Source organism: Eucalyptus grandis, chromosome 2, assembly GCF_016545825.1.
Source record: "Eucalyptus grandis isolate ANBG69807.140 chromosome 2, ASM1654582v1, whole genome shotgun sequence".
In the NCBI taxonomy this organism is placed as follows: domain Eukaryota; kingdom Viridiplantae; phylum Streptophyta; class Magnoliopsida; order Myrtales; family Myrtaceae; genus Eucalyptus; species Eucalyptus grandis.
In genome coordinates this window covers 4,455,310-4,470,062 of record NC_052613.1, presented here as the reverse complement: position 1 = coordinate 4,470,062, position 14,753 = coordinate 4,455,310, and the positions used below count along the sequence as shown (strand labels likewise).

At 41.0% G+C, this 14,753-nt stretch overlaps 1 protein-coding gene across 4 annotated transcripts; it reads right to left on the bottom strand.

Annotated features, from left to right (window-relative positions):
• Window positions 1-883: 883 nt before the first annotated feature.
• On the bottom strand, window positions 884-13,526 carry LOC104443288 (formin-like protein 14). 4 transcript variants are annotated; one of them, XM_039306066.1, is made up of 18 exons: window positions 13,374-13,526; window positions 12,979-13,087; window positions 12,204-12,907; window positions 11,628-11,849; window positions 9,452-11,436; window positions 9,181-9,301; window positions 8,659-8,730; window positions 6,953-7,051; window positions 5,200-5,241; window positions 5,035-5,115; window positions 4,887-4,937; window positions 4,727-4,808; window positions 4,558-4,652; window positions 3,219-3,290; window positions 2,986-3,102; window positions 2,027-2,095; window positions 1,884-1,950; window positions 884-1,521 (listed from the first exon to the last, which is right to left on the bottom strand). In XM_039306066.1, the coding sequence occupies exons 2-18, from the start codon at window positions 13,049-13,051 to the stop codon at window positions 1,379-1,381; spliced, it is 4,095 nt and encodes a 1,364-aa protein (XP_039162000.1). In that variant the 5' UTR covers window positions 13,052-13,087; window positions 13,374-13,526; the 3' UTR covers window positions 884-1,378. The 4 variants fall into 4 exon arrangements, 1 of the variants encoding a protein (XP_039162000.1); XR_005548097.1 differs by lacking the exons at window positions 884-1,521; window positions 1,884-1,950; window positions 2,027-2,095; window positions 2,986-3,102; window positions 3,219-3,290 and having other exon boundaries at window positions 4,601-4,652; window positions 4,887-4,894; XR_005548098.1 differs by lacking the exons at window positions 884-1,521; window positions 1,884-1,950; window positions 2,027-2,095; ... (4 more) ...; window positions 4,887-4,937; window positions 5,035-5,115 and adding an exon at window positions 5,413-5,550 and having other exon boundaries at window positions 5,212-5,241.
• Between the last annotated feature and the right edge of the window lie 1,227 nt (window positions 13,527-14,753).

Below are 14,753 nucleotides of genomic sequence, written 5' to 3'. Positions count from 1 at the left end.
TTTTCGGGAAGCTGAACAAATTGTCAAAATTTCAATAAAAGGAGTTGGTTCATTTGGTCTCAGAGAAGGAAATAGATTTATTACGGCAGCATGCAAATACTCGAAAAAGGGTATGTTTTTTTTTTTTTACGTAAATTGGTTCGTTTAATCAAAAACAGAGTTTAACAAATGTTGGAAATCACGGGGATCGCATGAAAATATACAGGCTTATTCACATTAAATTTTTTAAGCTAGGACAAAAGGACTACCTTCTTATTTTCCAACGGATTTTAAGTCTCGAAAATCGTGCTCGACACTTACGGAAATGGGTGTATGAAACATATGAAACATATAAAACGCCTTGGTTTATTGTTTACTCAATGTGTTTCGATCTGTCCGTTTTCTTTTGGCTGTTCTATTTTTTTCCCCATTAAGGTAAATTACTGTGAGCACTAGCTTTGGGAAGGGAAATTTATCTGGAAAATTTTGTCCTAGTTGATTGGATACGGACCACAACAAAAGCTGGTAATGCCGTTCAATTGATGAAGAAGCTCTGTTTTTCCCGTGTTATCAAAAGGACAAGTGAGGAGAGCCATACATGATTAGCCCAAACGGCAGCTTTTACAAGGGAAAAATTGCATCATAGATTTGAAGAACGCAAATGACAATTGTACTGCCGACAGTCTAATGCATCACGATTAGAAGATTACCATGATTGGCCTGTTGGACATAAGGGTCCACTAGTGTAAACAGCAATCATTTCCTAAGACTTGAGGACGACCTTCAACCTTCAGAAATAAAATTATGAAAGTGGGTAAAGCTCTCAGAGACCATTGACGTGATTCCCTCCTTCGGCAAACGCTAGTATGCAAATACTGATAGAATGCGCACGAGAAACTCAAAATATCAGAATAACTGCAATTATTTGCATTTGTTTTGGGAATTCAAAATGGATTTCTTGCTTCTGCCTCTGGCGCAGCATTAATATCGCGTATTGCCAGTCAAATTCATTGCCTACAAAATTGAAATTCGACGAGCTATACAGGACCTTCAGCATGATGCCCAGTTAGCATCATACTAAAGATGAAAAGCGGACATGATAGCAGGGTTAAAATGCCGCATCCCGCCTAAGTAAAGTACATTTTTGTAAAAGTTTTCTGCCTCTTAAAGTCATTTACATCTGTAGAAGTTTGCCTCGACGCAGCAGTGGAGCCCCCGGGACGTACCAGACAATCAAAATTGATTGTTCAATAAAGCCCGATCATCTTGGGCATGCAATAACTGAGTTATACCCTGAATCCACCTTTTGCATGTGCTTCATAGTTTCATATGCCATGTCAAATCAGGAGGTTGTTTGGAGACACTTGCAATACTGCTTCTTTTGGTTCGGACAAGCCCTTCATCTTCTCGCAGTCGTATTAGCAGCAGTCTTTTCTTTCATAGCTTCTTTCTCTTGTTTCTTTTTCTCCGCATCAGCCTGCCTTTCATTTTCCTCGCGTGATTTATTGAACATCTTCACAAAGACGGCCAATATTTGAGTCACTGCAAACAGAAGCAGAGAAAAAACTCACTAATATCATACACAGAATGGAGGAAAGAGTCAGTTGGCATGGAACACCCCAGATAGGGAACACTAGTTAATTGACCAACAGACAATTTAACTTCTTGCAAATGGAATTTGATGAATGATGGATCTTGAAGTGACAGTGCTAATATGACTACAAAGAAATATATTTACACCAACATGATTGATGAAAAATGAAATTACTCATAGCAAGTGATACATGTAGTCTCACCAGGATGTCAGGTAACGTATACAAGCAAGTAAATGGTCAAAGAAGTAATTTGACCAGGCCATGATGAATTGAATATGTCGACAAGTACAGAGTAAAAATAAATCGTACCTTGTTCAAAGGGACAGCGAGCTGGATCCTCTCCAAAATATTGACACAGAGAATCGGCATTGCGGCCCTGCAAGATAGTGGATTCATGTAAAAACAGAGATATCATATGTTGAAGTTCAGTCAAACCCCCAAGGAGAACTCACCACTTCAGAGTACAAAGAAATGAGTGACCTCACTCCAGCTTCAGCAGTGTCAAGAAAACTCTTCAACACCTGAAACAAGAAACATCCCATGGGTTTGTAAAAAGGAAAAAAAGGCCAGGGATCCGTTCATTCTGTCTGACTCGTACATACAATGCAAATAATTAAAAGGTGATTACAGGAACTAAACCAGTGGAGCTATTTAAGATTGGCAGATTGGCATACAGACAGACAAAACCACAGAACAAAAGAGGACCTCTTGAAATTCCAGAACTTGAGCGAAAAAGGCTTGAAGAAAAACAAACTCATTGGTGACAGTATTACCATCCTTCCTCATAATAATTGAACCAAAAAATTTGATCTCACTGAAGCTAAGAATTGGAGAAATGCCAATACAGCCTGCAATAATTCTGTCAAGACCAGCATGAGCCCAACAGTGATGTCAGTCACTGTACTTGGTCGACCAAAGTAGACATTCCCCATTTATTCAGAAAACTACATCATCACTTAGCAGCTCTAAATAATTCATCCTTTTCATCACTATCTTTTCAATGCTCGTTTCTGTTGGAAGGGCACGGCAGAAGCCCAATAGCTTCACTCAAGGAGATCACCAAGGAGCCTTAGTCCAAGCCCATTAACATACCCAGGTTGGACCCACCTCACTCAAAAGCTTAAGCCAATGAGTAAGGGGCCAACTTGGATATATTGACTATTACACCACACCAATTCTCCGATGTGGGACTTGTTTAACATAACTCACACAAGTATCTCAACAGTTTCTTTGAATACTTGCACAGTAGTGTTAAAAGTAGGACATGGACAAAAATCTCATGATGAGGAAAAACAAAGGAAGAGGTTAAAAGGCAAATAACAATTTGAGATAGTCCAATCATCTGCAAAGGGAAAAGAAGGTATTGGAGTGAATCCATTTACGAGTTAAAAAGTTACAAAGCAGTACTCACTCTTTGGAAGCCAGTAGAGATGGCACCATCATTTTCAGAAGCAGCAAGTTCTTGCTCGACCTTTTCAAGACCTTTGCTCACAGCTTGCATTTCTTCCGCCAAAGATTTCAATTGGATCTGGCCATACAGTTAAGAAGTAGATTGAAAAGGCAAGAACATAAGTACATGAGGTAAAGTAGGGTTAGTAACAAGGGATAATAGGCAGGAGCAAATCCAAAGTAGTATCTTTATACCTTAGAAGCAGCTTCTAAATGGACAAGATCCTTGCCAAAATCCAGCAATTCCGGCAATTTTTCAGCAAGAAGCTGGAGAAGAAAAGAGGAAGTTCATAGAATTCACATTCACATCAGACTGACATATGAATACATGCTCAAGAAACGAACCAACTGAAGGATAAGTAAAGAGCTGGAAAATCAAAATTAACCAATGACAGAGCTGGAAACTTTCAAGGATAATTTATTGATTCTTAATACTATAAGAATAGTTCCATCAATGATTATACTCCAGATAATCCTAACCAAAAAAACTTTGATTCAATAGCATTGTCAAATCTTTTATATTGAAGACAAAGAAGTTCAGAAGATTGGTGATGTAAGCATTAAACAAGTAGTGACATAAAGACTGTATACAAAATGGGTCATAAAAAAAAAATATATGTAAAGTGCGGTTAAATTAAATAAAAAATAGTAACCAACCATTTCATTCGGAGCTCTTGTTAAGATCTAATAAATGAAGATCATCCAGTTGCACAATATAACATTGGAAAATAGGCTAATTGGAAAATGGAAGTATCCACAACAGTTTGTTCCCTCGGGCCTCTACTCATGTGCATAAGGACGCCGATAATGATTTCAATTGGCATCCAATCTTCAATAAGATTAAGACAACTTATCTCTTGCAGGTGAGATCAAGAAAGACATTTCTCCAGTTTCACATCTCATAAAACTCACGTCCATCTTTCTTTATCAATGACGGCCCATTCCTTATAGCAGACAGCTTGTCAGTGGGAGTCCCCCCACAACTACTATTTACTAACTGAATCTAAAGTATTTGGACAACCGTTTGCAATTCAAGCCATTGCACGAAGAAATAATTATGACATTCATTGCAATGTGCTACGAGGTCTGATAAGTTTGCATATTTGAATGCAAACATCATATAATACATTAGCAAATCAATCTCCATACTTATTGTACCACGTAATGATTGACCAATAAGCAGAAAGAGAGAGAGAGAGAGCAGAGATTTATTTTCTGATCGAATTATTTTTTCATCAGAAGATTACAAAGATTTACTTTGATGTAATTTTCTTTTTGTCCCAATACTGTTTTAAGCGGCAGTCATTTACTTCTTGCCTTGCACATTTCTTTCCTCACTCATGAAGCTTTGCATGTACACAATAGCAAAAGGGACTCATCAACGCTCCTCCAACACTAGAATTCAACGTACAAAGGGTACCTACTTTCATATCAGTCTTAATCATGTCCAATTTCCTCCCAGTGGTTAGAATGTGTAACAGCCACCTAGTCTGTTAATATCTAGAAACCTTGGCAAAAGTTCACAATATTTTACCTTGCATAGGTAATGCATCAAAGTCATCTTGTTGTTTCTCGCACGAGTATCAGACAATTTAAGGAGGCTGTCCAATTTGAAGCCAATAGCAGAACCTGTGGTATGAGAACCAATATAAGTCAACCATGACATGCAGTAATTAAATATGTCAAAAAGTAAGGAATGTCACCTCGTGCTGTTCCTTGGTTCAACGCATTGCCCAGAGTGAGAATGGTTTGCATTATCTGACGTAGTTTGACAGACTCTTTCACCTATGTTGACATATAAGAGTGGATGCTAAGCGTATTCAGTTTTTCATTGCAATGAATAATGCTTGATATAGATGGTACCTCTTGAGCTGCATCATTAATAGTACTGAGGTTAGCCCTTAGGTCATTCACCTAGAAGCAGAAAAAGCATGTAAACACTGATATCTTTCAGAATAATAGGAGAGGGAACTAGAAATTAACATGGACAGTTAAAGCATGGGACACACACCTGACTTGAAAAGGTAATTCTGAAAGCAAACACTCGTAACTTGGATTCTATGCGGGGAACCTTCATCAGTTCCAAGAAAAACTGAAACATCAACAGCCAATTTCATCAATCAAAATTGAACTACTGAAGAGAATATAGCTTTTCGACATGTGGTTCGAAAGAAACCTGTTCACACCTCCCTAGCGATCCCTTGTCACCAGCATAATTCTGGAAAAGGAGGAGCAATGCAGAGTGCTTTAGTAAAAGAAAGGCATAACAGCCGACTAGAAAATACAATTTCAACAATTATAAACTTTTAACAGGAAATAGAAGTTTACTACCAAACACACAATAAGATATATTGGCGTTATCAAAAAGGACAATGCCGAGCTACTGTACATTGCACTGAATGCATCAAGGATCTTGTACAGATGCCATCAGGGTACCACTCACCAGCACTGAGTAGGAACATCACTTTACTTCAACCCAAGAAACATCTCAATTCTTTCCTTCTCTAGAAGAGTCATTATTTCAAATCTAATCAGCAGAAGACAGTACCTTAGGTAGATGATTTCAAAGGAAAGCTCCAAAAATAATCTTGTGTGATCAGTCCAAGGATAATTGGCAAAGGACACTCAGAAGATGCAAGACGCCTTTATATCAATGGCGCTATTTTTTTTTTTTTAAATTACAAATAAAATTTAACTAAGAAGGTTCCAAGAAGGTACTGCCCCTATACAGCCTCAGATGTAAGCTACCCATTTATACAATTATGCACAAAGGACTATCATTTCTAGCATTTCCAACAAACAAAATGTATCAGATTGAACTCTCCTGCTATAACAAAAGTGAAGACTGTAAAACCAACTATCCCTAAAAGAATCCCCAGAGGATCCAACTCCTTGAAATGCCCTCTTGTTCCTCTCTCCCCAGATGGGCCAAAAAACAAGGAGAGGAATCAATGTAGTAATTTGCTTCCTTCCAACACACGAGCAGATAATCCCTCCCCAAGCCCAAATTTCGTGTTGCACCATGCCTGAAGTCACCCAATTTACTCCTAAAATTGCAAAAACTGTAGTCCAAATCTTTCTATGCCAGCATAAACATAGGTGATTCACATCCTCCTCTTCAATCTTGCACAAACAGATCTATTGGTTAACCAGAATTTTTCCTCTGTTTTAAAGATGATCTGAAGCAATAATACGTTCCCAAGCTCCCTCCAAAACGAAAAAAAAGAAGAAAACTTCAAGGAACCTTGACTTTCTAGATAGATTTCCAAAGAAAGAGAGTGCGCTGTTGTAATAGCATCTGAGGATAGATGAAATCAGAATAATAGGATTTGGCAGGTACAGTAACCTACTGTCCCCTCTGATATTTAACATAGCCAAAAAAATTTCCGTTCCATTTCTAAAGAAACCTTTCATATGACTGTCGTTCAGATAAAAGTTGCACTTGCAGGCATCAGCACATAATACACAACTCTTACCTGTTGATGACACCACTCTTGTGCACAAGCTAAAAGAATTTACCTATAGATTTTTTCACTTTACTAGTCCAAAGAAACAAAAACAGGAACATTTTACTGTATCAATGTTCTCCAGAAAAGCTTCCAGGCTATTGATCCAGGGACCTATTACATCTTGTTATTGAAGAATCTTATCAACAGAAGAAAAAAGATAGAAGAAAATATGTACTGCCAGCTAGGTACAAGTAGTAAAAATTCAGACAATTCCTTATACCATCAATGACATTTCAAGCAGGGAAGCACTCTTCACAAGAAAGGAGATATACAGAAAGAGCATGCCAAGCAAGGAGATAGCATGAGAACAACTTGATTTGTGATTGCTGCACACAGGCACATATGTGAATGCATGTAAGGGGGTGCATGTGTGTGCATATGTGTGTGAGAGAGAAGAAGATAGAGAGAGAAAATACATACCTTCAAAGTCTCCATTTCTTCCTTGGTGGGACAGAATTTGATGAGATTTTCAACCTGATCAATGTCCAAAGCTGAAGAATCCAAAGCCAGAACTGCATTCTGGGAAAAAATGGTACTGATTACTGGGACCAACACATATGAGTCAACTTTTCAAAGACAATCGCCTTTGAAATAGATGAAGGTAGATAATAGGACAATACGAATCATGAGCCATAAAAACGGTGGAAATGATACCGGCTCTTGCTGTCCGCATTTTTTATTTTTTATAGGACAGTGTGTGATGCAGAAGGGTAAACATGCTTGTTTGCATCTCCATGCAGGCTTAAAAATAATCATGAATGGATGTTACATGATTAACAGAAATTTCCCTTCTTCTCTATATTATACTGCATAAAAGTGATTATTTATCACACTTAATCTATCAAAAGCTTAGCTAAATATAATTCGACCAAAATTGAATCTAGTAGGATTACGTTAACAAACCCCTAAAATTTTAAATTGCGGGAACTCCTTTAATCAACCAACACAATTGTCCTACCATCCTAAAGAAGATGATATGTTTCAGTCCACCATCAGTAAAGTCACTTTTTTCGCCACTTTCGGTGCAAATAAATAGATATATATTATCCTCAACAATGTAATAAAAAGTCCGAGATTAATGCAGGTATCAGCAAGAAATTGTTGCGGTCTCTAGGGAAAACACATTTTTTCCCACAAACTCTTCAAATAGCCTAATGGGAAAGTTAGTACTATGCATAGCACTGGACAAAGAGAGCTCACGGCCATGATACAATGCCTATACCCATCCAGTTAACTAATGCTAAATAATAGTCTGATATATATTAGCAGATCAATTTCCTAATAGCTCAATTTCTTGGTAGAGATGGTCATGCACCAACTAGTAACCATAAATCACATCAATTCTTGGGAATCAAAATATGTAGATATCAGTGAATATTCAGTCGTGTCAAACTAAGGGGTGGAAAAAACCTAACATGTTTCTTGAACTTCATTATGATAACAAATTAAACAGTAAATAAAGAAGATGATATAATCATATAGTATAGAGCAAAGGAGTTTAGTTCGGAAACAACATGCAGTAATTGAAGCATCCAGAAGATAGGAAATTAGTAAATTGCTCTCGAAACCTTCTTATCTCACTTTCACATGAAAAGAGGTATATTTTTCAAAGATTGCCCATGCTTTGGCAAAACTGCAAAAGACAACAAGATCCCAACTCCCTGGCCTAGAACCTATTTGATCTATGTAGCTAATATAGTACAAAAAGGTAGCATTAATGTGCACTATCTTAGTTAAGTAGACCCATAAACTAACTTGAAAGCATAATTACTTTCATTGCAATTGTCTGATAACGTGGATTCATGCCCAGTGATTTCCGTAGTCTACTTGAATTAAACAATCCAAAACAAAGCCACATCCTCATCACAGTGCAGTTAGGGGGAAATATACTGTACCCCATCCTCTTTAAATTTGAACAAAGGCCACAGAATTGAACCGCATGACAAAAAGAGAGCAAAAAGAAAAAAGTATAAAAGAAGCATTAAAGTTCAGTGGCTGCAGCAAGTCAAACCCAATGGGACATCCAGATTCTTCTTAGTATTTGAGAAGCAATAACAACTTGTTTGCAGAACAAATTAAAACAGGAAAAATTTAATAGATATGCAACTGGAATAAAGACAACTTACCATCATATCCGGCAGAGGAATTTTTATCTTTGAAAGCATTATTTCACAATTATATGCTCTACGCAAGTCAACCTGCATTTGGAAGAAAAACTAATTATTCTTGACACAAAAAATTTGAAAAACAGAAAAACATTGCCATCTGATCCTTGATAAATATATTACCACTGATAATATATGGAAGGCACCAATGATTTCCTTACCATATAAGAAAAACAATTAAAAAAGACATAAAAATAAGTGGCTTTCTTTTAGTCTGATGAGAAAGATAATCCAGAAGACAATTTCTCCAGGCTATTTCAAATGAAATGGTTTTACTGCTTCTTGAGGTTCTTCAAAATTCACTTATTTGGTAAGAATACCTCATCTGATTCCCAGACTAATACTTTACCCAGATAACATGCTTGTAGCATTATTAATATCCTACCAGCTACTGCTACCATCACAAATCACTTACAGCTTCTGTTCCAAGGACTATGGCTAAGAAAAGTAAAATACAAGTAGAAAAGAAAGTGTATATCTCACCAATTGCACTTTCTCAGGTTTATTGATGTTAGAACGCCGGGCACCAGCTCTGTTCCCACTTCCATCTGAAGTAGCTGCTGAGAAGAGACTCTCAAGTTCTGATATGTCTATTTCAGGGGCCCTGTCAAGTATTAATTGTGATAGGAAGCCTATTATTAATAAACTTTACTACTTCTCAAATAACATGAAGTGCAGAAAGTAGTGGTAACATCTAAAAGAAGCTTAGATGGTGACAATATAGCAATATCTCCTATATGGAGTATCAACAAACCTTGATTGATCTTCCTGCTTCGGAGAATCAGCCCATAAACTTCCTTGCATTGCACGAGTTACTTTTACCCAATGCAGAGGTTTTAAAGAGGATTTTTTAGGTGGGATAGAAGTCCCACCAGCAGATCGACCCCTCCCTTGATTAATTGACCCTAGAGTTCTTCCCCTTCCACTAGATGGCAGAGGTGGTGGTGCTACATTTGTCCCCTTAGCTCCTGGAAATGGAGGTGGACCAGGAGGCTTTGGAGCCGGCGGTGGAGGTGGTGCACCGGGAGGCTTAGGAGCTGGCGGTGGAGGTGGTGCAGGGGGAGGATTTCGCGCCAGTGGTGATGTGGACTGACCTGGCCGTCCAGGACCTGAAGGAGCTGGTGGTGGCGGTGGAGGAGGTGCGCCAGGAGGCTTTGGAGCTGCTGGTGATGGGGATAAACATGGCCGTCCAGGGCCTGAAGGAGGTGGTGGCGGTGGTGGAGGAGGTGCACCAGGAGGCTTTGGAGCTGCTGGTGATGGGGATAAACCTGGCCGTCCAAGGCCTGAAGGAGGTGGTGGCGGCGGTGGAGGAGGTGCACCAGGAGGCTTTGGAGCTGCTGGTGATGGGGATAAACCTGGCCGTCCAAGGCCTGAAGGAGGTGGCGGCGGCGGTGGAGGTGGCTTGGGAAGGTTTACCGTGGGACTAATATGTGCTGTGGAAGGTGAAGGGGATTCTCCAGGAACAGCACCTCTTGTGGCAGACATTAAATTCGATAATGCTGGAGGAGGTGGAGGAGGTGGTGGTGGCGGTGGTCGCTGCAACTTAAAAGTTCCAGAGTCTGGAAATGAAGGTGACAGCCCTAAATATGTTTGGCTATGTGCAGAGGACTGCGAGGAAGTTGGTGAAGTGAGAGGAGGACCTTTAGAACTAAAGGTTGGAGGTGGAGGAGGCGGCGGTGGCAACGGTGGTGATTGCATTGGATTAAGCAGGGATGATTGACTTGGGAATGATGTGAAGGAGGGAGGCGGAGGAGGAGGAGGAGGTGGAGGAGGAGGAAGGGGAGATCCTTTAGATGAAGCAGATTGGAATGGTGGAGGTGGCAGCGGCGGAGGTGGAGGCGGCGCCATCACAGATAGTTGACTTGATCTTGATGCAAATGGTGGAGGTGGTGGGGGAGGTGGAGGACCTGGTGAAGGGAGTTTAGATGTTGGAGCTGGGGGAGGTGGGGGTGGTGGTGGGGGTAGGGTATGTGGCCCTTTAGCTAAGTTGTTGAAAAATGGTAAAGGGGGAGGTGGTGGTGGTGGTGGACGAAAAGTTGGCAAAAGAGGTGGAGGAGGTGGCGGCGGCGGAGGTGGCACCTTAGAGGCATTGCCAGAGGGAAGCAAAGGGGGAGCTGGAGGTTGATGGGAAGATTGTACAAGAGGAGGAGGGGGCGGTGGCGGTGGTGGCGGCAGTTTTGCTAGCAATACTGGTGGTTGGGGTAGACAATCAGAGGCAGAAGGTGGCATAGATGACGTTAACTCCAGCGAGTGAGTTTGAGCTGTTCTGTCTGCAAGACATGATTGCTGATCAATAGGTGGAGGGTCCAGGTCCACTGTATCTGATTCTTGATCCATGGGTTCTGAAGTAAATTTGGCATCAAACACATTATTGTTATCAAAATTTGTTTCCATCCCAGAATTTCTTGAATCTGTTGACCGCTTTGGGAAAAATTCGAATGCTTCATCTGAACTATCTGCTGCACTGGAAGTATTATTTTCATCCTCGGAATCAGCGGGTGAAGTGTACAAATTTGCTTTGTTTTGTAACCTAGACAGTTCTTTCACATCAGTCAAGACTGAAAGTTGTTTAAGCAACCAAAGTGCAGCATCATCACTGTTGTCGACCCATTCAACACCATTGAAAAGTTCCTGAACCCTGGAGAAAGCTTCTAAAGGCAATCCGCCTTTTTCCTCTCCATTTAAAACAGTGATCGGAGCTCTCGGTGGAGAGACACTCTCAACATCCCCAAACAATACCTGATGTGAAAAGTCAATTCAAAGGTTGGAGAGATTATCAAAAGAACATAGGCACAATACTATAACAAATCAATCTACTAAAGGGAAAGCAGCAATTTGTCTGGTCATAGAAAATCTTATTCTTTAGCCTCCTCTAACACTACACTTTACTTTTACCGTTCTAGCAAAGAGTTGCTCATAGAAATACTCACCTCTGCACGAAATCCTTTTGGATACCGCTCCTTTGAATCCCAAAGAATGTCCAAGTTCTCAGAGTTCAGCATCAGTATGTTTGATCTGATGAATGCAGTATTGAACATTATCCGGAACATCATAACTTCCCTTTCTGAGTCCAAGTCCAAGTGAACGCACTCTAGAACAACATCTCCTTGAACCAGACATTGAATGTCGATTTTAATGACATCACAGTCCCCCTGCAATAGGTCATCCATTAGCACCCAGTCTCCTTGTCAAAAACCCCTTGCAGACACTCTAAGGACATTTTTCCTCATTTAAAGACGTGGGTAAGAAAGATAAAAGGGGACTTAGCTCGCTAAACTAGCTATTCTTCAGATAAATCTTCTATATCTGTCTCTAAAAACAAACCGATTATGGACGACATATATGTTAAGATATTTCCCTGTTTAATTTCAGGAAACACATGCAGTGAAGATTTCCATAGGATGTAATCATATGGGTTGGTACACAAGAAAATGATTAATGGAAAGTGTTTTACTTCCAAGACAATTGAATAGGGAATTGAAAAATGAAGACAGAAGAAATCTTGCCTGTCGATAATGTCGAAGAGCCTTTTTTGTCTTGGACATGGAAAAAAGCATCTGTGTCGAAAGGCCCCCTCGACTGAGGAGATTCCTGCCGAATATACGGATAAGTGGCCTGCAACCGTTCTGCGAATCAAAGCTAGGAATGGCTCTCACAATTATACAATCCAAAGAAAGTGCTCGCTCTGGAGGAGGCCACTCAGGAGACATATTCCTCCTTGCAATATACTGAAGGTACCGAAGCTGAGATGGCAGTGGATTCAATGGCGAGAGGAGCTGCAAAAATCCTTTAGGAGCCTCTCGGTGAACAATGTCGAGTGTCTTCCGTTCTCCGCTGTACAATTTTCTAAAAATCAAGAAAGCTGCCAATAGGAATGCCAAGAGTGGCCAGCCTCCTCTCTCGCAGTGCAGCAGAACGATGTTCTGCTGATTCCCGACCAAAAGCCAGCTCTCGCAGACACGAAGAAAATGTTGAACCAATGACAAAGGTAAGAGGGGACAACCCTCATACTGGCGTGGATAATCCATGACGGTGATGTCACAGTCGCACAGGATTTCGGCAAATTGGCTGCGTTTCTCACCTTCGCGGAAATTGAACGCGAGAAATGCCGAGTCTGGGAACTCTTCATGTAACTCACCCAAGATCTCATGCAGATAGACTTGGTACATTTCCTCCGGCAATACCTCCGTTGAAAAGCAGGAATCGAAAACTGCACAGACATTTAGTAATTCAAATAGCCTCACGCATTGAGAACTAAAGTTAGGCAATGAGAGATGTTACCATAAACCCGGTCGACAAATTCGAGCAACCCATCCGGGGGTCTTTTGTAGAAGAATCTACTGAGGAGGGACATTTCCGTCGACCAATTCAATCACATTCAGAAACCCACCTGCCATTTCACGCGCAACGCAAGAAGAACTTCTTTAATGGACACGAAGAAAATCAACAACGATCGAAATTCATTCGCCGCCACGGCCAACAAACACTAAAGAAAAAAGCAAAGCGTGAGCTCAGAATTCCAAGCTCCCGACCTAGGAAAGCCCTAACGCGACGCCGAACGGCCCACCCAGAACGACGACGACGCGCATTGCCGGAAACGCTCGAACAAGAAAAGCGCCAAACGAACCCAAGTTGCGATTTTGAGGATAACCCAGAAATTCTGGCTTCGGACAAACCTGAAGTGAGAGGAAGTTCCTTATTCGGGGACGACGAGCGAGTGAAGACAAGAGAGCCGCAGCGACTGGGAGGCTTCTGAACTTACTGCTCTGACATTTTGAAACTTTGAATTTGGGGAAGAAGAAAGAAGAAGAAGAAGAAGAAGAAGAAGCAGCAGCACCTGAATTTTTTTTATGGGCGAGATTGGCGGATCCTTTTTATCGGGCGGGCCCAGGAGAGAAAAACGCCGTGAAAGCCACACACACGCTTTTCACGGTTTGGAACGATCTTTGCCGCCCGTTGGAGTGGGCTTGGGCATGGCCGTCCTGGGCCCCCGCTTGGCCCAATTCGAGGCCTCTTGGCCCAAGCCCGGCCCGTCCCCGTGGAATGGCCGACGATGTTGGCCGGAACACGAGGCAAGGCGAGACACGAGATGTAAAGAGGAGAGCAAGATGGTGGCTTACGCTCGACCCGTACGTCGCGAGCTAAGTGTTTTGCTCGTTGATGGAAAGTCATGTCATTTTGAACAACGACATGGGTTGATGCAAAAGTAAGAATATGCCGATGCAAATTGTGCTCCCAGAATTACTAAAACACTTGATGCTCTCGTTGTAGCTTTGTTAAAGTTTATAAGATGTCTCGCTAATTGGTCTCGATAACATTCGGAGGATATTATAATCCTATCATACAAGATCGGTTGTGTTCGGTATAAGTCGGGTCAAATATAATCTGACCCAAATAGGCCCACTTCTCGTGAATCACGCGGAGCCTTGATTGCAAATTTGTTTCTTCTATCCGATATTTTCTTCACTGAACTACTAATTCATAATGCTGACAGAAGAAAGAAAGAGGGGCTACAACGCACAAAGGGGGTCCAAAGAAGGACATCTCTGGCTGGCGTCCTTGTTGCTTTGACATATTGGCAATGGGAAAGAAGAAAAACAGTCCAATCCATCATATTTTTTAATCGTGTGGATAGTCTATGGCAATTTTTTTTTCTTTATCACGGTACCAACCTTTCCGTCCAATAATACAAATTTTTAACGAAGGTCCGAGACTTCATAATCCTTAAATTAGTAGCAAACGAGATTAAAGAGACTTACGGTGCATAGCTCATGATACGAGACACCATATTATGTAATATGTTTATAGGTTATGTAGCGTGCATTCGCTATAGAGTGCACTGAAAAGTCAAGAAGGACAGCGACCATCGTCAGCCTCCTCGATCCGTCATCACTTGCTATCAAACAACAAAGGCAAAGGGGCAACAAGTAGGGAGCTACTCTGCCCATGTTCCCCTCCTGTGATTAGCAGGGGCATACAGAAAATTCGCAAAAACAAATAGGCAGGCTCAAAAGGCCGAGCCAGACTACCAATGAATTCTTATCGAGCTTGATGCT

Bases quoted from the DNA above. Each gene is read 5' to 3' on its own strand.
- LOC104443288 (XM_039306066.1), bottom strand. From the start codon at position 13,051: ATGTCCCTCCTCAGTAGATTCTTCTACAAAAGACCCCCGGATGGGTTG. The intron at 12,908-12,978 runs GTAACATCTCTC...ATGTCTGTGCAG, and splicing joins ATTTGTCGACCGGGTTTATG to TTTTCGATTCCTGCTTTTCA. The intron at 3,291-4,557 runs GTAAAATATTGT...TTTCTTCTCCAG, and splicing joins TGATGCATTACCTATGCAAG to CTTCTTGCTGAAAAATTGCC.